Source organism: Salmo trutta, chromosome 13 (genome assembly GCF_901001165.1).
Source record: "Salmo trutta chromosome 13, fSalTru1.1, whole genome shotgun sequence".
NCBI lineage: Eukaryota > Metazoa > Chordata > Actinopteri > Salmoniformes > Salmonidae > Salmo > Salmo trutta.
Genome location: NC_042969.1, coordinates 16,173,466 through 16,195,856, shown reverse-complemented (window position 1 = coordinate 16,195,856; position 22,391 = coordinate 16,173,466). Strand labels below are relative to the sequence as shown.

The 22,391-nt window shown below is 41.9% G+C and overlaps 3 protein-coding genes across 4 annotated transcripts in view; all 3 read right to left on the bottom strand.

The window, feature by feature from the left end:
* The window catches only part of LOC115205317 (diacylglycerol kinase theta), a 28,319-nt gene extending 23,311 nt beyond the window's left edge, over positions 1 to 5,008 (bottom strand). The window contains exons 1-3 of one of the 2 annotated variants that reach the window (XM_029771144.1): positions 4,076 to 5,008; positions 2,377 to 2,456; positions 2,060 to 2,159 (exon numbers count right to left, since the gene is read on the bottom strand). In XM_029771144.1, coding sequence (XP_029627004.1) covers positions 2,060 to 2,159; positions 2,377 to 2,456; positions 4,076 to 4,298 — 403 coding nt within the window. In that variant the 5' untranslated portion in view covers positions 4,299 to 5,008. The remainder of the gene's footprint in view (positions 1 to 2,059; positions 2,160 to 2,376; positions 2,457 to 4,075) is intronic. The other variant, XM_029771142.1, reaches the window with a different exon arrangement.
* Positions 5,009 to 10,430: 5,422 nt separating this feature from the next.
* On the bottom strand, positions 10,431 to 13,148 carry LOC115205316 (tubulin beta-4B chain-like). Its single transcript, XM_029771141.1, has 4 exons — positions 12,991 to 13,148; positions 12,165 to 12,273; positions 11,888 to 11,998; positions 10,431 to 11,619 (listed from the first exon to the last, which is right to left on the bottom strand). Exons 1-4 carry the CDS (start codon positions 13,045 to 13,047, stop codon positions 10,556 to 10,558), a joined length of 1,341 nt encoding a protein of 446 aa, XP_029627001.1. The 5' UTR covers positions 13,048 to 13,148; the 3' UTR covers positions 10,431 to 10,555.
* Positions 13,149 to 15,829: 2,681 nt separating this feature from the next.
* Positions 15,830 to 22,391, bottom strand: part of LOC115205315 (ancient ubiquitous protein 1) — a 16,966-nt gene continuing 10,404 nt past the window's right edge. The window contains exons 6-12 of the mRNA XM_029771140.1: positions 22,271 to 22,344; positions 18,964 to 19,030; positions 18,624 to 18,729; positions 18,358 to 18,495; positions 17,219 to 17,367; positions 16,462 to 16,550; positions 15,830 to 16,317 (exon numbers count right to left, since the gene is read on the bottom strand). Of these exons, the coding sequence (XP_029627000.1) occupies positions 16,272 to 16,317; positions 16,462 to 16,550; positions 17,219 to 17,367; positions 18,358 to 18,495; positions 18,624 to 18,729; positions 18,964 to 19,030; positions 22,271 to 22,344 (669 nt within the window). The 3' untranslated portion in view covers positions 15,830 to 16,271. The remainder of the gene's footprint in view (positions 16,318 to 16,461; positions 16,551 to 17,218; positions 17,368 to 18,357; positions 18,496 to 18,623; positions 18,730 to 18,963; positions 19,031 to 22,270; positions 22,345 to 22,391) is intronic.

The following is a 22,391-nucleotide window of genomic DNA, read 5'->3' as shown; positions in this document are numbered from 1 at the left end:
ATTAGCTCATGTGCTTTTCTTAAAACTTCTTATGGATACGTGGGACGGTAACGTCCCACCTGGCCAACATCCGGTGAAATGGCAGAGCGCCAAATTCAAATTAAATTACTATAAATATTAAACTTTCATGAAATCAAAAGTGTAATACATCAAAATAAAGCTTAACTTGTTGTTATTTCAAAAAAGCTTTACGGCGAAAGCAAACCATGTGATTATCTGAGGACAGCGTCCAGCACACAAATGCATAACAAATAATTTTCAACCAGGGAGTTGCGACACGAAAGTCAGAAATAGCAATATAATATATGTCTTACCTTTGAAGATCTTCTTCTGTTGGCACTCCAAAATGTCCCAGTTACATTACAAATGGTCATTTTGTTCGATAATGTCCTTCTTTATATCCATAAAAACTCAGTTTAGCTGGCGCGCTTCAGTCAATAATCCACTCGGTTTCCCTCCTTCAAAATGCATACAAAATGAATCCCAAACGTTACCAATAAACTTATCCAAACAAGTCAATCAACGTTTATAATCAAACCTTAGGTACCCTAATACGCAAATTAAACAATAAAATGTAAGACGGTGAATCGTTATTGTCTTTACCGGAGATAAACAAAAAGAACGCACTCTCTCGGCCATGCGCTTGGAAACACTACAGCCAAAATGGGAGCCACTTAGAAAAACTACAACTTCTCCCTAATTTTCCCAAAAACCAGCCTGAAACTCTTTCTAAAGACTGTTGACATCTAGTGGAAGCCCTAAGAACTGCAATCGGGGACGATTTCGCCCTATTATAAAAGTGCCAGGCATTGAAATCAGTGGTATGCTGAATTTTTTATTATTTTGTCCTCTGGGTTTCACCTGCCATTTCAGTTCTGTTATACTCACAGACATTATTTTAACAGTTGTAGAAACTTTAGAGTGTTTACTATCCAAATCTACCAATTATATGCATATCCTAACTTCTGGGCCTGAGTAGCAGGCAGTTTACTTTGGGCACGCTTTTCATCCAGATGTCAAAATACCGCCCCCATCCCAAAGAAGTTAAGGAGGAGGGGACACTATATAATGTTCTTGGGTCTGTAACCATGTTTGCCAGTGACAGTCTCTTCCCATTCAAATATTGTTTTTTCTCAAATATCGTTTTTTCAACAAAAGGTTCAGTAATATACCCATGTAATTCCAGTTGATTTTGCGAGGGTTGTTTTGTTTGCGCAATGTGATGTTATTGCGTCAGTATATTGTCTATAAAAGTAGATCCTCGTGATTGTATTTTCCTTCCTTTTTAGACCACATAGGCCTATTCAAATAATACAATGTTGTGTAGTGGCTTTGCTGGCATGCATCTAAAAAAACATGGTTGAATTTGCCCCACCAAGATTTACATGCTAAAATCACCACTGGGTAGCATCCACATTCATGTAGATGTGTTCACAAACACCAATTCTTACTAGCAATAAAAATGACACAATACATTATTCTCCATTCACTTCCTATTGGACTAAACAATGCGAAACACAACCAAACAAGCTGTAAATGCATTCAACCAGTTTATAGAGTTACAAGCTTGATGCAGACATTGTGTGCAAGGTACATGTGACCAAATACTAAACTTTTGACTACTTTAATACACTATAAGTGAAATGTGTCCAAATACTTATGACATCTTCAAATAGAGGACTAAATATATTAAGTGCTTTAATTTCTAAACTGTAAATCAGATATGTATGAAGGTGACATTCTGTACTGTCGCCTCATATGAAACATTTGATTTCAAATCCAAAATGCTGGAGTATAGAACCATATGTAATATTTTAGCATCACTCTCTAAATACATATAGAGGGGAGTGTTATTAAAATCTACTTTGGGTGTGAACATGTGTGTTTACTGTCCAATGTAGCCTATGTACACATACGTTGAGGTTTAGCTTCCATATGCAACATCATGACCGGCACAGTTCTACGAAGTAAATATGCAACACCTTGGCCGTACGTTGCAAGTACATTGTGCCATTGGTCGCATATACACTGTCTGTTGTGAAAGCTCTTGAAAACCAACCTTCACAGCGAATGGCCGTGTTTCCCTCCAGATGTTTTCGACACACACAGCAGAATCTCTTTTTCTGCCCTGCTGGACCAAAGCAATGGGCGACAGGGACCTGGAGTTCACAAATGGACAAAAAAGGAATATGCACACTTCTACGAAATAAACATGCAACCCTTTGGTCATATGTTGCAAGTACATTGTGCCATTGGTCGCATATACACTGTCTGTTGTGAAAGCTCTTGAAAACCATGCATAGATTGTTGGGCAAGCATACACTAACCACAATCACAAGCAGCGATAGAGCAGTTTAACTTTGTGCTGTCACTCACCCGCACCAGCGTCGGGGCCATACATGAACACGCAGTCCTCACAGTCTTCAGGCACTTCTCATGGCACATAAAGTTACATACTAGGAGTGGGAGGAGACACCAGACAACAGAGTCAGTCAACTAGTCAATTCATCCTTGGAGCATCAGTAACTAGGCTATCCAAAGTCCCATTCGTTTCTTGTAAATGAGATTTTGGTGTTACACTGTCTATAAACTACCTTTGTGTTGGCTAATGTCTTGTAAATGCATTAGTAATGCCTTCACCCAATAATGCATTACAATATTTGCTAAGCATTCGTAATAGTCTTTATAGATTGGCAATTCTACGGTAACCAAGTGACACTGAGACTCAGATTTTGTACTTTAAATTGTATGCCAAACAAAAACCAATTATTGCTCAATTTAAAAAATACTAATAAATAAGTAAATGTGTTTTTGTATAATGTTCTGTGAAAATTGTTAAAAGTGGTCCTTGTGTATAGAGTTGTGTGCTTTGTTTAACTTTGCAATCATTGTTGTTGTTGTTTTTAAGTGAAAATCTGATTCTCGATGTCACCCAGATGCAAACAGTCATGATGCATTACAATAGACCCACTCTAGAAAGTGCTACTGAAACTGGTTCCTGACAAGGTTTTAGCTCGGGCCTATATGTTGAAAGGAGCTGTGGTTCGTCACAACCCACTGGGCACACACTGCTTGAACCAGGCCATACGCAGCCCTATAGACCTACTGAGATATTATGGGCTTCGGCTACATGGCATAGTAACAAGTGTTCTAATAAGACAAACTGTCTAACAACAAGAGTGCATGATCGCATCCACCTTCACGGAGGCGACATGCAGTCTATGCTACACATTTGACACATTAGCAAATAGGCTGTTACAGCATTTAAGAAGGCACATGAGTCTATAATCTAGCACCACTGTAGCATTATAAACATTTCTTATGCCATGTCTAGGGTGTTTAGCTTTTTTTTTTGCTCTCGAGCGTCCAGTCCACTGTTGCCATGCCGACCAGTTAAAGTGTATCACGATTTGGCTGCAGCTAATTGCGCAACAAGAGACTTTGCATTTCCCCTCGTTCGCTCTGCCTGGTAACACTGGGTGCTGTCCATCAGTCTTATGCAATGCTGCTGTGCTGTCCCCATGCTTCAGTGTAAGGCTAGGCATTGCTTTGTTTCCTATATGTTTTTTCACATGTTCATAGGAGATACATTTTCAGATGTCAACCATGATGGACATCATGGAGTAAAGGAGAGTGACTTTACTGAATTGACATTCATTGATAGCATCCTAATGCCAGTCTGTGCATGATAATGGCATTGGTCTACAGGCTGCAGATTAACATTTTTACACACACAAATGTATTGGACACAGCGACAAGGCCTCTTTCACACACACACACACGTTAATACACGCATACAGCTCTTCCTCTCGCCTACGACGCGCACACAAACTGCCATCTGTGTGAGTACTGCTCTATGAACATGCCATACTGTACATTGCGACAATATCTAGGCAAGTTTAGAACCTATAAGCATTACGTCAACCAAAATGCTTCAATTTGTGAATTCAACAATTCAAGGAAAATTCCCCAATGTCAAGCACATTTTAATTTTCAGTTGAGCCGTTTCAACTCAACTGGTCTGGTCAAGTGAAGAAACAAAAACAAATGTCACGTCTCATGTAAACCAACCTACCTTCACAAATGAATCCGATAAGACCCCATATGAAATCACTGCAGTTGTGGCAGAACGTTGGTTTGGTGAGAGTCACTTTCCTAAAACAATGTCCGGGTGCACTGACATGGTACCTTGAGCGAGACCCAGGGGATTGTTGTGCCTTTTTCCTCCCGGACAGGGGGCTTGCGCTTGGGCTTTCCATGATGGAATTCTCATTCTTCGTTCGAGTGCTGTTTGCCATCGTATCTGTGCACCACAAGGGTCGTGTATAATGAAAACGTAGCTAGGGTGTTTGAGTGAAAATATGTTTCCGCTGCCAAGCGGCAAAACCAGCGAGCTCCAAGCTACGTTATGCCCAACCGCCGTGTCATTACACTTTGGAGCCAGTGGTGCCAGCTGCTGCTGGAGCTATAGCGGTCATGAAGTTAGCTAACAACAATAGACATGGCAGTTAGCTACCAGCATTGCAAAAATAAAAACATAAGTCTTGAATGATCCAGAAAGATGGTTAATTGACAAAACACTCAGTCTTGTGGCTCGTCACCAGGAAACATGAAAAAGAAGCTTACTAGCTAACTTAACGTTAGCAAAACGCTAAATTTGCTCGCAAAACAAATGAAAGGCAAGCAAGAAAGCAAGTTCAAAGAAAATCCATCAAAGCAACAAGTGTCAATCTAACTAATTAACGACTTAAATTGCTAACTAAATTGGTTGTTTTTATCCTGCTCCGTTTTTCTTTTGCAGCTTTTACACATCAGCTGCTAGCTACTTCCGCCCGCAGTTTTCATAGTTGTGCAGCGGTTTTCATCCGCCCTCACAAGGTTGGCCCTTACAGCGCCCAGACATGATGAGTGAGTGACCAGCATCAGAGAATATTCAACGCAAATGAAGGACAGCACAAGCAGAAAAGTCCTTGCGGGGCTCCTGCAGCCATCTCGACCTTCACGCGCCAGCGACCCTATTGCCCTAACAACTCATTGTGCAGTTCTCTAGATTATAAAAATTACATGTTTTACAACGCAATAAACTCTTGGCTGTTATTCACTAGCCTACTTGTATTGCCCATAATCTTTTGGCATGCGGCATTTCACCTACCACCGGTCACCAGTATTGTAATGACCTGACTAGATTATAAAGGAACAATTGTCCAGACAGAGGTTTATTAACCCAACTTCACACGCACTGTTTGGCCGTAGCCCACGCCAAATAAATGACGGATACCCTATAAAACAACCGTGACCTTCTCTTGTGAAGGCCAGCCATAAGAAAGAGAACAATAGCTAAACCTGGTCTTAACTTCCAATGCTCCATCCCCCTGCCCAACCCCCCTCCACGCCACTCCGCTAACCACCAGGATGCCCGGCATCAGAACATTCCAGGCATTCTCGTGATTGGCAGATAGCAGGTTGATTGGCATGGCGGACCTCGCGAACACTGGGTACTGGTAAGTACAACACAACCAACTAATAGCATAACACACAGCTGTCTGTGCGGGTTGCTACAGTATTATACTTATCCGTGGTCAAACGAATTGGTGGAAACCTGACAAAATGTATAACCTATCAACTCAAAAGTAAAGTGCATGGGTGTCCATCATAAACCCCAATGGGCCACTTTCTGCCTTTCTTATCGTCCCTGGCATTCAATTCATCAGTCAACCAACTCTTGGACATAGGCCGGTTATTTTTATTTTTTACCTTTATTTAACTAGGCAAGTCAGTTTAGAACAAATTCAAATTTTCAGTGACGGCCTAGGAACAGTGGATTAACTGCCTTGTTCAGGGGCAGAACGACAGATTTTACCTTGTCAGGTCGGGGATTCGATCGGGGATTCGACCTATCGTTACAACTCCAACGCTCTAACCACTAGGCTACCTGCTGCCACCTAGTGGTATTTAGGTGAAAATACATGTGACAATTCACATTACATGAACACAGTGAAATTTATAAACCTTAGCCTGAAATTTATGTCACTGGGGATAGCTAAGAGCATGCAGATCATGAAGTGGAAATCCAGGGCCCAGATTTTGAAAACATTTACACTCAAAATTAAAGTGGAAAACCACACTACAGGCTGATCCAACTTTGATGTAATGTCCTTAAAACAAGTCAAAATGAGGCTCAGTAGTGTGTGTGGCCTCCACGTGCCTGTATGATCTCCCTACAACGCCTGGGCATGCTCCTGATGAGGTGGCGGATGGTCTCCTGAGGGATCTCCTCCCAGACCTGGACTAAAGCATCCGCCAACTCCTGGACAGTCTGTGGTGCAACGTGGCGTTGGTGGATGGAGCGAGACATGATGTCACAGATGTGCTCAATTGGATTCAGGTCTGGGGAACGGGCGGGCCAGTCCATAGCATCAATGCCTTCCTCTTGCAGGAACTGCTGACACACTCCAGCCACATGAGGTCTAGCATTGTCTTGCATTAGGAGGAACCCAGGGCCAACCGCACCAGCATATGGTCTCACAAGGGGTCTGAGGATCTCATCTCGGTACCTAATGGCAGTCAGGCTACCTCTGGCGAGCACATGGAGGGCTGTGCGGCCCCCCAAAGAAATGCCACCCCACACCATGACTGACCCACCACCAAACCGGTCATGCTGGAGGATGTTGCAGGCAGCAGAACGTTTTCCACGGCGTCTCCAGACTCTGTCACGTCTGTCACGTGCTCAGTGTGAACCTGCTTTCATCTGTGAAGAGCACAGGGCGCCAGTGGCGAATTTGCCAATCTTGGTGTTCTCTGGCAAATGCCAAACGTCCTGCACGGTGTTGGGCTGTAAGCACAACCCCCACCTGTGGACGTCGGGCCCTCATGGAGTCTGTTTCTGACCGTTTGAGCAGACACATGCACATTTGTGGCCTGCTGGAGGTCATTTTGCAGGGCTCTGGCAGTGCTCCTCCTTGCACAAAGGCGGAGGTAGCGGTCCTGCTGCTGGGTTGTTGCCCTCCTACGACCTCCTCCACGTCTCCTGATGTTCTGGCCTCCTGGTAGCGCCTCCATGCTCTGGACACTACGCTGACAGACACAGCAAACCTTCTTGCCACAGCTCGCATTGATGTGCCATCCTGGATGAGCTGCACTACCTGAGCCACTTGTGTGGGTTGTAGACTCCGTCTCATGCTACCACTAGAGTGAAAACACCGCCAGCATTCAAAAGTGACCAAAACATCAGCCAGGAACTGAGAAGTGGTCTGTGGTCCCCACCTTCAGAACCACTCCTTTATGGGGGGTGTCTTGGTAATTGCCTATAATTTCCACCTGTTGTCTATTCCATTTGCACAACAGCATGTGAAATTTGTCAATCAGTGTTGCTTCCTAAGTGGACAATTTGATTTCACAGAAGTGTGATTGACTTGGAGTTTCATTGTGTTGTTTAAGTGTTCCCTTAATTTTTTTGAGCAGTGTATATATTTCTAAACTGAAGGGGAACACAATTGAATGGGGACTCAGGATTAAGACTAAGCCGTTCTGCCAGTCACATTCTGTTAAAGGTCTCCAAAGCACACACATCCCTGGGTCGCTCGTCTTTTCAGTTCGCTGCAGCTAGCAACTGGAACGGGCTGCAACAAACACTCAAACTGGACAGTTTTATCTCAATCTCTTCATTCAAAGACTCAATCGTGGACACTCTTACTGACACTTGTGGCTGCTTTGTATGATGTATTGTCTCTACCTTCTTGACCTTTGTGCTGTTGACTTTGCCCAATAATGTTTGTACCATGTCTTTGTGCTGCTACTATATTTATATTGTATTTATTTTTTTAATCCCAGGCCCCCGTCCCCACAGGCCTTTTGGTAGGCCGTCATTGTAAATAATAATTTCTTAACTGACTTGCCCAGTTAAATGAAGGCTAAATAAAAAAGACAACACATGATCATTTTAATCTGGATTAAATGTTTTCAAAAACTGGGCCCTGGTGACCAGTTTTGAGAGGAATATGAACTCATTTGTATTCTATTGTAGGCCTACCTGTACTAAACAAAAATATAAATACATGTAAAGTGTTGGTACCATGTTGCATGAGCTGAAATAAAACATCCCAGAAATGTTCTATATAAGCACAAAAAGCTTTCGTGCACAAATGTATTTACATTCCTATTAGTGAGCATTTCTCCTTTGCAAAGATAATCCATCCACCTGACAGGTGTGGCATTTCAAGAAGCTGATTAAACAGCACGATCATTACACAGGTGCACCTTGTGCTGGGGACAATAAAAGGCCACTCTGAAATGTGCAGTTGTGTCACACAACACATTGCCACAGATGTCTCATGTTTTGAGGGAGTGAGCAAATGGCATGCTGACTGCAGGAATGTCCACCAAAGCTGTTGCCAGAGAATTTGTTTATTTCTCCACTATAAGCTGCCTATGTTGTTTTAGAGAATTTGGCAGTACATCCAACTGGCCTCACAACAGCAGACCACGTGTAACCATGCCAGTCCAGGTCCTCCACATCCAGCTTCTTCACCTGTGGAATTGTCTGAGACCAGCCACCCGGACAGCTGACGAAACTGTATTTCTGTCTGTAATAAAGCCATTCTGTGGGGAAAAACACATGGGTGGCTCAGGCCCACGCATGACTGCACCCCTGCCCAGTCGTGAAATCCATAGATTAGGGCCTAATTAATTTATTTCCTTATATGAACTGTAATTCAGTAAAATCATTGAAATTGTTGCAGGTTTTTGTCCAGTATACATACGGTTATACTAAACTGAGAAAATAGGTGAGGCATAGACCCAACAGGTCTCAACCAATGATTTATACTGTATATACACAGTGCATTTGGAAAGTATTCAGACCCCTTCCTCCACATTTTGTTACATTACAGCCTTATTCTAAAATGGATTAATATATTTTTCCCCCCTCATCTACACACAATAACGAAGCAAAAACAGGTTGACATTTTTGCAAATTTAAAAAAAAACAGAAATACCTTATTTACATAAGTATTCAGACCCTTTGCTATAAAACTCAAAATTGAGCTCACGTGCATCCTGTTTCCATTGATCATCCTTGATGTTTCTACAACTTGGGAGTCCACCTGTGGTAAATTTAATTGATTGGACATGATTTAGAAAGGCACACTCCTGTCTATATAAGGTCTCACAGTTGACAGTGCATGTCAGAGCAGAAACCAAGCCATGAGGTTGAAGGAATTGTCCGTAGGCCTCCGAGATAGGATTTTGTCAAGGCACAGATCTGGGGAAGGGTACCAAACAAGTTCTGTAGCATTGAAGGTTCCCAACAACAGTGGCCTCCATCGTTTGTAAATGGAAGGTTTGGAACCCCCAAGACTTTTCGTAGAGCTGTCTGCCAGGAAAATTTTTGCAATCAGGGGAGAAGGGCCTTCATCAGGGAGGTGACCAAGAACCTGATGGTCAGAGCTCCAGCCTTCCTCTGTGGAGATGGGAAAACCTTCCAGAAGGACAACCATCTCTGCAGCGCTCCACCAATCAGGCCTTTATGGTATAATGGCCAGACGGAAGCCACTCAGTAAAAGGCACGACAGCCCGTTTGAAGTTTGCCAAAAGGCACCTAAAGGACTCAGAACATGAAACAAGATTCTCTGGTCTGACAAAACCAAGATTGAACTCTTTGGCCTGAATGCCAAGTGTCACATCTAGAGGAAACCTGGCACCCTACAGTGAAGCATGGTGGCAGGATCATGCTGTGGGGATGTTTTTTCCAGCAGCAGGGACTGGGAGACTACAGTCAAGATCAAAGGAAAGATGAATAGAGCAAAGTACAGAGATATCCTTGAAAACCTGTTTCAGAGCGCTCAAGACCTCAGACTGGGGACAAAGGTCACCTTCCAACAGAACAACCCTAAGCACACAGACAAGACAGGCGTCGGGACAAGTCTTAACGTCCTTGAGTGGCCCAACCAGAGCCCAAGCTCCCCATCCAATCTGACAGAGCATGGGAGAAACTCCCCAAACACAGCTGTGCCAAGCTTGTAGCGTCATAACCAAGACTCAAAGCTGTAATCATTGCTAAAGGTGCATCAAAGTACTCAGTCAAGGGTCTGAATACCTACATAAATGTTTCTGGAATACATCATCTCTAAACCCGTTTTTGCTTTGGGGTATTGTGCTTTTTTTTAAATTCAATTTTAGAACAAGGCTGTAAAGCAAGACGTGAATAAAGTCAAGGGGTCTGAATATACATACCATTTGACCTCTAATCACCATTAAGTAATTTACATTTTAGTCATTTAGCAGATGCTCTTATCCAGAGTGACTTACAGTAGTGAATGCATACATTCCCCCCCCGTAACCTTTCAGTTACTGGCCCAATGCTCTAACCACTAGGCTACCTGCCACCCCCTTTACATTACCCATGTCTTACTGAATGACAAACAAACAAAATGGGAAAAAAAGTTTAACTACTTTTTTTTTTATTGCAAGTGAACCAAACAAACAGGTAAAGCTGAAGGTTGCCAGAGACAGGAAATGTGAAGAAACTAGTCAGATGTTTTAGGAAGGAAAAAACAATTTAAGCCATCTCCTCTTCACCCAACTCCTCTTCAAACTCTCCCTCATCTTCTGCAGTGGCATCTTGGTACTGCTGGTACTCAGACACCAGATCATTCATGTTGCTCTCTGCCTCGGTGAACTCCATCTCATCCATGCCCTCTCCGGTGTACCAATGGAGGAAAGCTTTACGGCGGAACATAGCTGTGAACTGCTCAGAGATGCGCTTGAACAGCTCCTGGATGGCAGTGCTGTTGCCGATGAAGGTGGCGGCCATCTTGAGGCCACGGGGAGGAATGTCACAGACTGCAGTCTTGACGTTGTTTGGGATCCATTCAACGAAGTAGCTGCTGTTCTTGTTCTGTACGTTCAGCATCTGCTCGTCCACCTCTTTCATGGACATGCGCCCGCGGAAGACTGCGGCTACGGTAAGATAGCGTCCGTGGCGGGGATCGCAGGCTGCCATCATGTTCTTAGAGTCAAACATCTGCTGAGTGAGCTCTGGAACTGTCAGGGCTCTGTACTGCTGGCTTCCCCTGCTGGTGAGAGGTGCAAAGCCGGGCATGAAGAAGTGGAGACGGGGGAAAGGCACCATGTTGACTGCCAGTTTGCGCAGGTCGGCGTTGAGCTGGCCGGGGAAGCGGAGACAGGTAGTGACCCCACTCATGGTGGCAGACACCAGGTGGTTGAGGTCTCCGTAGGTGGGTGTGGTGAGTTTAAGGGTACGGAAGCAGATGTCGTAGAGAGCCTCGTTGTCGATGCAGTAGGTCTCGTCTGTGTTCTCTACCAGCTGGTGGACTGAGAGGGTGGCGTTGTAGGGCTCCACCACAGTGTCTGATACTTTAGGGGAGGGCACCACACTAAAAGTGTTCATGATGCGATCAGGGTACTCTTCACGGATCTTGCTGATCAGCAGGGTGCCCATGCCAGAGCCAGTTCCACCTCCCAGGGAGTGGGTGAGCTGGAAGCCCTGGAGGCAGTCACAGCTCTCAGCTTCCTTCCTCACTACATCCAAGACAGAGTCAACTAGCTCTGCACCCTCAGTGTAGTGGCCCTTGGCCCAGTTGTTACCAGCGCCACTCTGACCTGGAATGGACAAAAGTAGGACGTCACTGCAAAGATCAGATGTTATGGAAAAACTGAGCCCTGGTGATTGATTGTGCAAACACTAAAGTCAGGGATGACAAAGCAAATTAAGCGACATGGAAACCCTTTGTTTCACGTAACCAATGCCGACAGTTTGTCTCTGGTGACTGTAGTCAGGTAATTAAGGTGTACTGTAGTAACATGCAACGAATCCAGGCACAGATAACGTCCAAGTTGATTTATAGTCAAACTGCCAAGAGTTTCTTACCGAAGACAAAGTTGTCAGGCCTGAAGATCTGACCAAATGGTCCAGATCTCACAGAGTCCATGGTCCCAGGCTCCAAGTCCACAAGCACTGCACGTGGCACATACTTTCCACCTGAAATGACAACACAAGAGCACTTAAAATAAATTAACATTCTTTCAAAACCCATTCTACCACAATTATAATACTAACTAGGACATGAATTTTGTATAGCCAGAGTTGGACAATTGCCAGATTAAAAGACCAAATGTGGATCATTACATCACACAACCCAACTCACCTGAAGCTTCATTGTAGTACACATTAATCCTTTCCAGCTGAAGATCACTGTCCCCATGGTAACTTCCAGTGGGGTCAATGCCATGCTCGTCACTGATCACCTCCCAGAACTAAAGACAAAGCATGCATTTTGATAAGTCTGAAAATGTATAGTCAATTCAGTTAAGATGTTTACAATCTAATTAAATAAAAACAAACACATTTTTGAATTAAAAAAAAAACAAGAGTAATCGGCTTTGTTGCTTCCTTCAAGTGCTACATCAAAAAACAAAATGGTTTCCAAAGTTGGCACCATTTTAAATCATCGATTTTTTTTGCGGTGTCTTATTGTTAAAATGGACAAATAAAAAAAGGGGAAATAGTGCTCGAAAAACAAATATGCATATGTAAACCTAAACTATAATAGTTGCAGTGAGCGCGAGCAGGTTTTGGCGCACCAGGCTGAACAAGACAACCAGCCATATTACAACTGCGCGCGCTGATTCAACGCGGGGCGGCCAACACCCTTGAATTAGACTCCTTGCGTCGATCTGAAGGTTTACCCCGTTAAGTTGATGCCTCTTCAAAAATCATTGAACTTGTTGGAACAAACGGGAAGGAAAATAATAAAAGGGATGTGATATTTTCCGCCAAACAATAATTGATCCAACCAAGATTGTTTTCAATCCAAGACATAACATTTTAAAATTGCCCAAAAGTTACATTTTCTCGGGCACAATTTGAAATATAATAAATACAATATAGCGTGGTCGTAGACTATTTTTAGACAAATCATACTTCTAAACCCAATCAAAAGACATGTATTTAAAAGCCTAAAGTGTACAAACCTTAGCGCCAATTTGATTACCGCACTGCCCAGCTTGTAAATGAACAATCTCCCTCATTTTGTTCGTAGACGTAAACTTAGTCTAGTTTCAAGGAATTCCTTATTTGAGCGGCTACAATCGTCAAACTGTTGCTCCAGAGTAATTTTGTTAGGTCATGCTCTAAATTCGCGTCAATTTATAGCAATCCTATTGGTCCATTTGGTCGCAGTGCCCGCGTTGTAAGCGACGTGATTGGTGGAATTCTGATCAGAAACGCTACGATATCACGTGTCGTAATAGAATGAATATTATAGGACCAGAAAGAATGAAGTGGGAATAAAAGTACTGGCTACAGTAGCCAACATCTTGGCCTCCAGATTGTAAATCGCATTAGGTTTAGCATATTATCAAAAGTCTAGCATGTCATCTCGATAGAATTCATTCGTTCAAGTGTGTATTTTTGTATCACGAAACATATCTCCACTAATAAGGGAGAAATAATCAATAGCCATATTTATATAATTTCACCTTTGATTTGGTCAATTTTCGTTGAGGCATAACGCAGGAAACGAGTTACGGTTATTTTACATTTTTGGACTCTTGCTGAAGTCTTTACATGCAATCTTCAAGACAGTCTTCTAATTTATAAGAGTTATAAATCACGTATTATTGTTCACGTTAAAAGGTTCCACTTCATATCAGTTCTTTTTTAAAGTCTGCAACATTAACCTAACCATTGTCAGGCTGAAATCTCAGATAGACCTACTTGAATAACACTTATTTGTATCATGAAATCCTCCCTTCCCTCTACCTTGATTATGAGATACATACTGTACCAGTGAAACGATTGGACACCTACTCATTCAAGGGTTTTTCTTTATTTTTACTATTTTCTACATAGAACAATAGTGAAGACATCAAAACTATGAAATAACACAAAAAAATGTTACACAAAACAAAATATATTTTATATTCTTGAAAGTTGCCACTCTACCTTGACAGCTTTGCACACTCTTGGCATTCTCTCAACCAGCTTCGCCTGAAATGCTTTTCCAACAGTCTTGAAGAGTTCCAACACATGCTGAGCACTTGGCTGCTTTTCCTTCACTTTGGTCCAACTCATCACAAACCATCTCAATTGGGTTGAGGTCAGGTGATCGTGGAGGCCAGATCATCTGATGCAGCACTCCATCACTCTCCTTCTTGGTCAAATATCCTTTACACAGCCTGTGGGTTGTGTTGGGTCATTTTCCTGTTGAAAAACAAATTATAGTCCCACTAAGTGCAAACCAGATGGGATGGCGTAACTCCACAGAATGCTGCGGTAGCCATGCTGGTTAAGTGTGCCTTGAATTCTAAATAAATCACTGAGTGTCACCAGCAAACCACCACTACACCTCCTCCTACTACTACACATATGGAGATCCGCCGTTCACCTCCTCTGAGTCTCACAAAGACACAGCAGTTGGAACTAAAAATCTCAAATTTGGACTCATCAGACCAAAGGACAGATTTCCACCGGTCTAATGTCCATTGCTCGTGTTTCTTGGCTCAAGCAAATCTCTTCTTATTGGTGTCCTTTAGTAGTGGTTTCTTTGCAGCAATTTAACCATGAAGGCCTGATGCAGTCTCCTCTGAACAGTTGATTTTGAGATGTGTCTGTTACTTGAACTGTGTGAAGCATTAATTTGGGCTGCAATTTCTGAGGCTGGTAACTCTAATGAACTTCTCCTCTACAGCAGAGGTAACTCTGGGTCTTCCTTTCCTGTGGCGGTCCTCACGAGAGACAGTTTCATCATAGCGCTTGATAGTTTTTGCGACTGCACTTGAAGAAACTTTCAAAGTTCCTGACATTTTACGCATTGACTGACCTTCATGTCTTAAAGTACTGATGGACTGTGGTTTCTCTTTGCTTATTTGAGCTGTTCTTGCCATAATATGGACTTGGTCTTTTACGAAATAGGGCAATCTTCTGTGTACCAACCCTACCTTGTCAGGAAAGAAATTCCACACATGAACAAGGAACACCTGTTAATTGAAATGCATTCCAGGTGACTACCTCAAGATGCTGGTTGAGTAGAATGCCAAGAGTATGCAAAGCTGTTATCAAGACAAAGGGTGGCTACTTTAAATCTCAAATATATTTTGATTTGTTTAACACTTTTTTGGTTACTACATGATTCCATGTGTTATTTCATAGTTTTGACATCTTCACAATTATTCTACAACACTGAAAAACACAAAAATAAAGAAAATCCCTTGAATGAGTAGGTGTGTCCAAACTTTTGACTGGTACTGTATATCCACGACATGATACTGCCGCGGTGCCTGGCCCATAACGGAGCAGATGTCTGTCGGTGACGTATTGTGTTAGTGGCCTACTTCCCAAAGAACTGTAGGAGAGCGAATCAGAACAGCTGAAGGGGGTCTCGGCCCTATGATCCTGCTGTATAGACGCTAATGATACACTCCCTGCGCCACAAAACCCTGGGCCTCAGGGCAGGAGGACACTCAAAGGCCACGCCTACACAAGTATAACTCCTCATTCTCATTATCTCATATTGTTTCATCTGACTATTAAACATTTGTCAGCAACCCTTTATTTGTAGATGCTCTACAGACGATGAGTAACATTTCAACTATTCACTTACTCTAGCTCTAACCTTAACCCTTATTCTAAACTTTACCCTAAGCTTAGCAAGCAGTTGCTTAACAGATAGTTTGTTATAGTTGGGTTTCTGACTTGACAATCCCCAACAGTTATACACATGTATTTACTCTTTTGTAAAATTAGATTTTATGACTAATTGAGTCATGCCAGGGTAAATCCAAAGAGGAATTGTGATTCTAGCCAAGTCAATCTCTTGCATTTATAAATTATGAAATTTATTAACTTTAAAAGTTCATACTGCAGAAACAAGTACTGTCGAATCATAATGAACCTAAGAGCTGATGTGGCATCTCTGAAAGCAGAGCAAGATGGACTTTGTGTTATCATAACCTCGGCCATTATAAAAACTAATGAGATGTTTTATGGTCACTGGGTCTTAATACAAATTGTTATCAAAATAATATTTTTGCTGGGAGAAAGAATTAAAAATACACATGCATGATTTCCATGCAAGCAAATAAAAAAGAAAAAAAATCCATTGAAGTCTTCAGAAGGTTTTCCTCCGGTACGTGTGGCTCAACAAAAACCCTCTGTTCAACTCTCCATACACTCCTGTACAATTATTGTCTGTACGATTATTTGATTTTAACAAACATCATTCCTAACACATTTCCCAGCGATCAGATCTTGTTCAGAGGTTGTCGTCCTGCTCCAGTCCATGCTTCTCGATGTAGCGTCTAGAGGAAAGGAAGGCGGGAACAACTAGCAGAGTTGACAGGTGGACAATAACGACGAGTGTAAAATGTAGGGCCAAATGTGTCAATTTTATGGGTGGGTGAAATAAAAATCAATCCAAGACTGAATTGCAGCTTTGATCTCACCTTCTTGCAAACTCATACATGGCCTCCTTCCTCTCTTGTAGGGACATGTGTCGGTCTACTGCCGATTTCCCAAAAGACTTGGCAGCAGGCTATGGGTCAAAATCAACAAAATCAGCAAGCTCCTGATAAATAGAATAGTATAGCAAGATGGTACCTCAATTACTTTGCTGGCAAGGTAATAACCACTGAATGTACAAAAACATTAGGAACACCTTCCCAATATTGAGTTGCACCCCCTTTTGCCCTCAGAACAACCTCAATTCATCAGGGCATGGACTCTACTTGGTGTTGAATGCATTCCACAGGGATGCTGGCCCATGTTGACTCCAATGCTTCCCACAGTTGTGTCAAGTTGGCTGGATGTCCTTTGGGTGGTGGACCAGGACCATTCTTGATACACACAGGAAACTGTTGAGCGTGAAAAACCCAGGAGTGTTGCAGTTCTTGACACACTCAAACCGGTGCACCTGGCACCTACTACTATACACCATTTAAATGCATTTAAATATTTTGTCTTGCCCATTCACCCTTTGAATGGCACACATACACAATCCATGTCTCAATCAAAAATCCTTCTTTAACCCGTCTCCTCCCCTTCATCTACACTGATTGAAGTGGATTTAACAGGGGACATCAATAAGGGATCATAGCTTTCACCTGTTCAGTCTGTCATGGAAAGAGCAGGTGTTCCTAATGTTTTGTACATTCAGTGTAGACTACCAGTAGACTTAAGACATCATTTAGATGATTGGCAAACCTTAATGGTGGGAGCAGGTGCAGCTGAAAAGGAGAGGGACCTCCAGGATGGGCCTGGTGCAGATGTGGCTCCGCCTGTGGCCTCCAATGGAAACTCCTCAGTGCTCTCCAGCAGGTTAGTGATAGTGGTATCCACGCAGTTGGTTTGCACTGTACAAAGGGTAAGGGAAAAGGTTTGGGAAACGCTGCATGCTACTGTGCCTTTTTCTCCCATTGATCCTAATGCAAACTCCATTGGTAACACTTTACCTGAAACCCAGTGTCATAACACATTACGACAGTAGTAACCATGTCATAACAGTTGACAACCTGTCATAATATGGTCATAACACTGTCATAACCCATATATTTACACCAGTTGTGACATATATTGCACTATTGTATGGCTGGTTATGACACCTACATAAGAATGTTTAATTTGAATAAAGCTTTCGGTTGAAAGTTTGTTTCTTAAATCCTTTGTTGTAATGAACTATTTACGGTCATGTTTTTTCATTTGATTTGAAATAACTTGTAGAAAACACTTTGACACTGTCAAGAAGCATTATGACCATCATAACTATATAAACCAGATAGGCCTATCATGTACATGCCCTTATATCAGTCATCAGTCAAAAAGAGGGTGTCTTGTCCTGCTCCTGAAATCTGCTCCTGTATTCGTCCCAGTCATCAGCAACAGAGCATTGGGGAAGGTGCATGTCTGACATCAACGTGTGCAGTTACAATGATAATTTAATATGGTTAAACAATTTTTGAAAGCATATAACATAAACATAATGTTGACAAGTAGGCTATGGTGTAATGGAATTGCCTTCTGTAGGTTTTTACACACTTATGTACTGACTTGCCTAGTTAAAGGTTAAATAAAAAATACAAAAATGTAGGTGTCATAACCAGCCATAAAATAACACAATATATGTCACAACAGGTCTAAATATGCATCATGATAGTGTTATGATCGTATTTTAAAACAGGTTGACCTTGTCATAACGTGTTATGGCACTGGTTTCAAGTCAAGTATTACCACTCCATTTCACAATGAAATGCACATGCGACTTGAATTGGTGCACGGCTCGTCACCATTTCAAATTCTCTGTCACTGCACTGGAAATGCAAAGCGGAAATGAAGGATTGGCGTACCCAGGTCTCTGGTGATGACGCCGAGGGGGATGTCAGGCAGAACCTCCTTCACCTGCTGGGCCATCCTGCTGATCCTGAGCTCCTCCACCCCAGAGCTGCGGACCATGAAGCCCATAGGACGTGGTCTGGCACCCAAATCTGGACACAGACAGCAGCAAATACACACCATCACTGACGGTCCCAACCACCTCCAAGTGAGCATAACTTGCACCAAGACCATGCTGTAAGAGGAGCTTTGTCAGGGAAGGTTTCTCCAGGGCTCTTACTTGAGGTTGTGGTGTGTGGTGCAACGTGCCGTTTCCTTTTCACGTGCTCGGCTTTGTCTGCTTTGGTAATCTGTGTTGAGACCACGCCGAGCTCGGTGGCTAGGAGCTGAAAATGGACAGCACAAAGACCGATCAGAGGACAATCGAATAACCACTCGCTTAAGTGTTCCATATCATTGAGAATTTTGTAATATCACAAGCTCAGAGCCTGGAATTGGGTGCTTTGTGATAACTTGCAATATGCATTATCCTTCAATAAGATACATACTGGTTTTGTTTGATACAATGTGGGCATTAGGGAAAAGAAGGCGTTGCAGAACAAGTGTGTAAGGTTTTATACCCCTTGGATTTTGTTGGCAAACTCTTGAAGGGATTCTTCGTCTTGTCTCGACACAGGGGGGAGCCATCTGTGAAAGTAAACAAAACAGGATCTCTACAAGCTTTGTGAGCAGTGATAGTAAACTTAAAAACGTACCCCTTGATGTAAACTTGCTTCTACCTCTAATCAAGCTGGTTGAAAAGTTATGACAACACACAGTCGCTAGTGAAAGTCTACATACCGCTTGCATAGTCTTCACATTTTGCTGCCTTAAAATGAAATAAAGGGATTCAATTGGATTCCTTTCCTACCGATCTACACAACCTACTCCACGTTTTCAAAGTGAAAGAAAAATTATAGAAAATGTTTCTAATTAATAAAAAAAATGAAATGTATTGATTGCGTTCGTCTTCACCCGCCCCAGAGTTAATACTTGGTGGAAGCACCTTTGGCAGCCATTATAGCTGTGAATCATTTTGAATCAGATTCTACCAACCTTGCACCACCTTTGGGCAACGTAAAGCCATTGTTTTTGTCAAAATTGCTCAAGCTAAGTAAATAAGGTTGGGAATCATTGATGGACAGTAATATTCCAACCTCGTCTCTGACTTTCAAGCAGATTTAAGTCAGGACTGAGAATGAACCATTCAAGAACACTGAACACATATTGGTCTATACCAGGGTTACGTTTTCAGAAGACCATGACAGGGTTTCCTTTAACTTTTTATTTGGCCTTTGCTCTTTTCATATTTATTTTGATCCTGACAAACTCCCCAGTCCCTGCCAGTGACAAGCATACCCATAACATGATGCTGCCAATACTTTAAAATCCAGAAGATTGCATTCACCCCACATTACAGGCCTTAACATTTTTTTTTAAAACCCACTCCAAATCATCTATTTTGTTTGTAACACGGCCATTAAGTAATACTGCAAGACAACACGGCAAAGAAATTTGCCATTTAGGGACTGGGGAGTTTGTCAGGATCAAAATAAATATGAAAGGAGCATACCAGTTTTATTTTTCAGTGGGACAATTACACGTTAATGCCAAAGACGCACCAGAATGGCTTCAAGAGATGTTGAGTGTTCCTGAGTGGTCAAGTCTCAGTCCTGACTTAAATGTGCATGCAAATCAGAGACAAGGTTTGAAAATTGCTTTCTATCAATGACTCCCAACCAAACTGAGCTCGAAACATTTCGACCAAAGTATTCATACCCCTTGACTTATTCCACATTTTGTTGTGTTACAGCCTGAATTCAAAAAAGATACATTTATTTTTTTCTCTCAACCATCTACACACAATACCCCATGACAGTGAAAACATGCGTTTTTAGAAATGTTAGCGAAATTATTGACAATTAAATACAGTAATGTCTCTACATAGGTATTCACACCTCTGAGTCAATACATGTTAGAATCACCTTTGGCAGCGATAACAGCTGCGAGTCTTTCTGGGTAAGTCTCTAAGAGACTTGAACACCTGGATTGTATAATATTGGCACATTATTATTTCTGTCAAATTGGTTATTGATCATTGCTGGACAACCATTTTCAGGTCTTGCCATAGCTTTTCAAGGTGATTTAAGTCAAAACTAACCCGGCCACTCAGGAACAGTCACCGTTTTCTTGGTAAGCAACTCCAGTGTAGATTTGGCGTTGTGTTTTAGGTTATTGTCCTGCGGAAAGGTAAATTAATATCCCAGTGTCTGGTGGAAAGCAGACTGAAGTAGGTTTTCGTCTAGGATTTTGCCTGTGCTTAGCTCCATTCCGTTTCTTTTTTAACCTGAAAAACTACCTAGTCCATAACGACTACAAGCATACCCATAACATGATGCATCTACTGTACCATTATGCTTAAATATGGAGAGTGGTACTTTTTTTATTGGATTTTCCCCAAACATAACACTTTGAATTCAGGACAGAAAGTTACTTGCTTTGCCACATTTGAAGGCAAAATTAGTTTAGTGCCTTGTTGCAAACAGGATGCATGTTTTGGAATATTTTTTTTATTTATTCGGCACAGGCTTCCTTCTCTTCATTCTGTCAGTTAGGCTAGTATTATGGAGTAACTACAATGTTGTTGATCTATCCTCAGTTCTCCTATCAAAGCCATTAAAGTGTGTAACTGTTTAGTTACCATCGGCCTCCCTGAGGGGTTTCCTTCGTCTCCGGAAACGGAGTTAGGAAGGACGCTTGTATCTTTGTAGTGACTGTGTACAGATCAATAAGAATTTGTTCTTAACTGACTTACCTAGTTAAATAAAGGTTAAAATTATTATTATTATTATTTAAATACACCATCCGAAGTGTAATTAATAACTTCACAATGGTCAAAGGGATATTCAATGTGTGCTTTGTTCATTTTTACCCATCTACCAATACATGCCCTTCTTAGCGAGGCCTCCCTGGTCTTTGTGGTCGAATCTGTGTTTGAAATTCACTTCTTGACTGAGGGACCTTACAGATAATTTTATGTGTAGTGTACAGAGATGAGGTAGTCATTCAAAAATCATGTTAAATACATTTATTGCACACAGAATGAGTCCATGCAACTTATTATGTGACTTGTTATGCACAGTTTTACTCCTGAACTTATTTAGGCTTGCTATAACAAAGGGGTTGAATTCTTATTGACGCAAGCTAATTTCTTTTATACCCATCTACCAATAGGTGCCCTTCTTTGCCAGGCACACCTTGGTGTTTGAATCTGTGTTTGAAATTCACTGTTTGTCTGAGGGACCTTACAGATAATTGTATGTGTGTGGGTACAGAGACGAGGTAGTCATTCAAAAACTGTACTAGAGAGAGACGAGGTAGTCATTCAACTGTCATGTTGACCTAAGAGGTTGTGCATAGTTGGTAGAATCTTATTGAATATGATTCACAGCTATAATGGCTGCCAAAAGTGTTTCCACCAAGTATCAACTCTGGGGGGGTGAAGACATATCCAATTGTTTTTTTTATTATTCATTTGGAAAATGTTATATTATTTCATTTAGGAAATGTGGAGTAGGATGTTTAGATCTGTAGGAAAAAAAATCCAATGTAATCCCTTAAGATTTCATTTTAAGGCAGCAAAATGTGAAGTGTGTTGACTTTCACTAGGAACTGTACTGCTGACGCTGACTAAACATTAACTCTGAAATGGCAAGAGCGTCACATATCTAGGACAAACCACTGCTAATTCTAAGGGAATTTTCCAATGAGTAATGGAGTGGACTTTAAGGACAAACAAAAGTTGTCAAATATCAATTCTACACTATTACAAGGTCCAACCAGAACCCGGAAAATGACAAGTAGTAAGAGACAGTAATTATTTAGTACCTTACATGGTACACTGTACACGGGACGAAAAACGTCCACAACAGTTCTGTCAGCCAGAAGGAGTCTGGCGTGCTCTGGAGAAAGAGGAACAAACTGCATTAGCGCTTTCATTACAGGAAAT

Coding starts and splice junctions, on each gene's coding strand:
- LOC115205316 (XM_029771141.1), bottom strand. CDS start 13,047: ATGAGGGAGATTGTTCATTTACAAGCTGGGCAGTGCGGTAATCAAATT. Junction 11,999..12,164: donor GTACTACAATGAAGCTTCAG/GTGAGTTGGGTT, acceptor TTGTCATTTCAG/GTGGAAAGTATGTGCCACGT. Junction 11,620..11,887: donor GCCTGACAACTTTGTCTTCG/GTAAGAAACTCT, acceptor TGTCCATTCCAG/GTCAGAGTGGCGCTGGTAAC.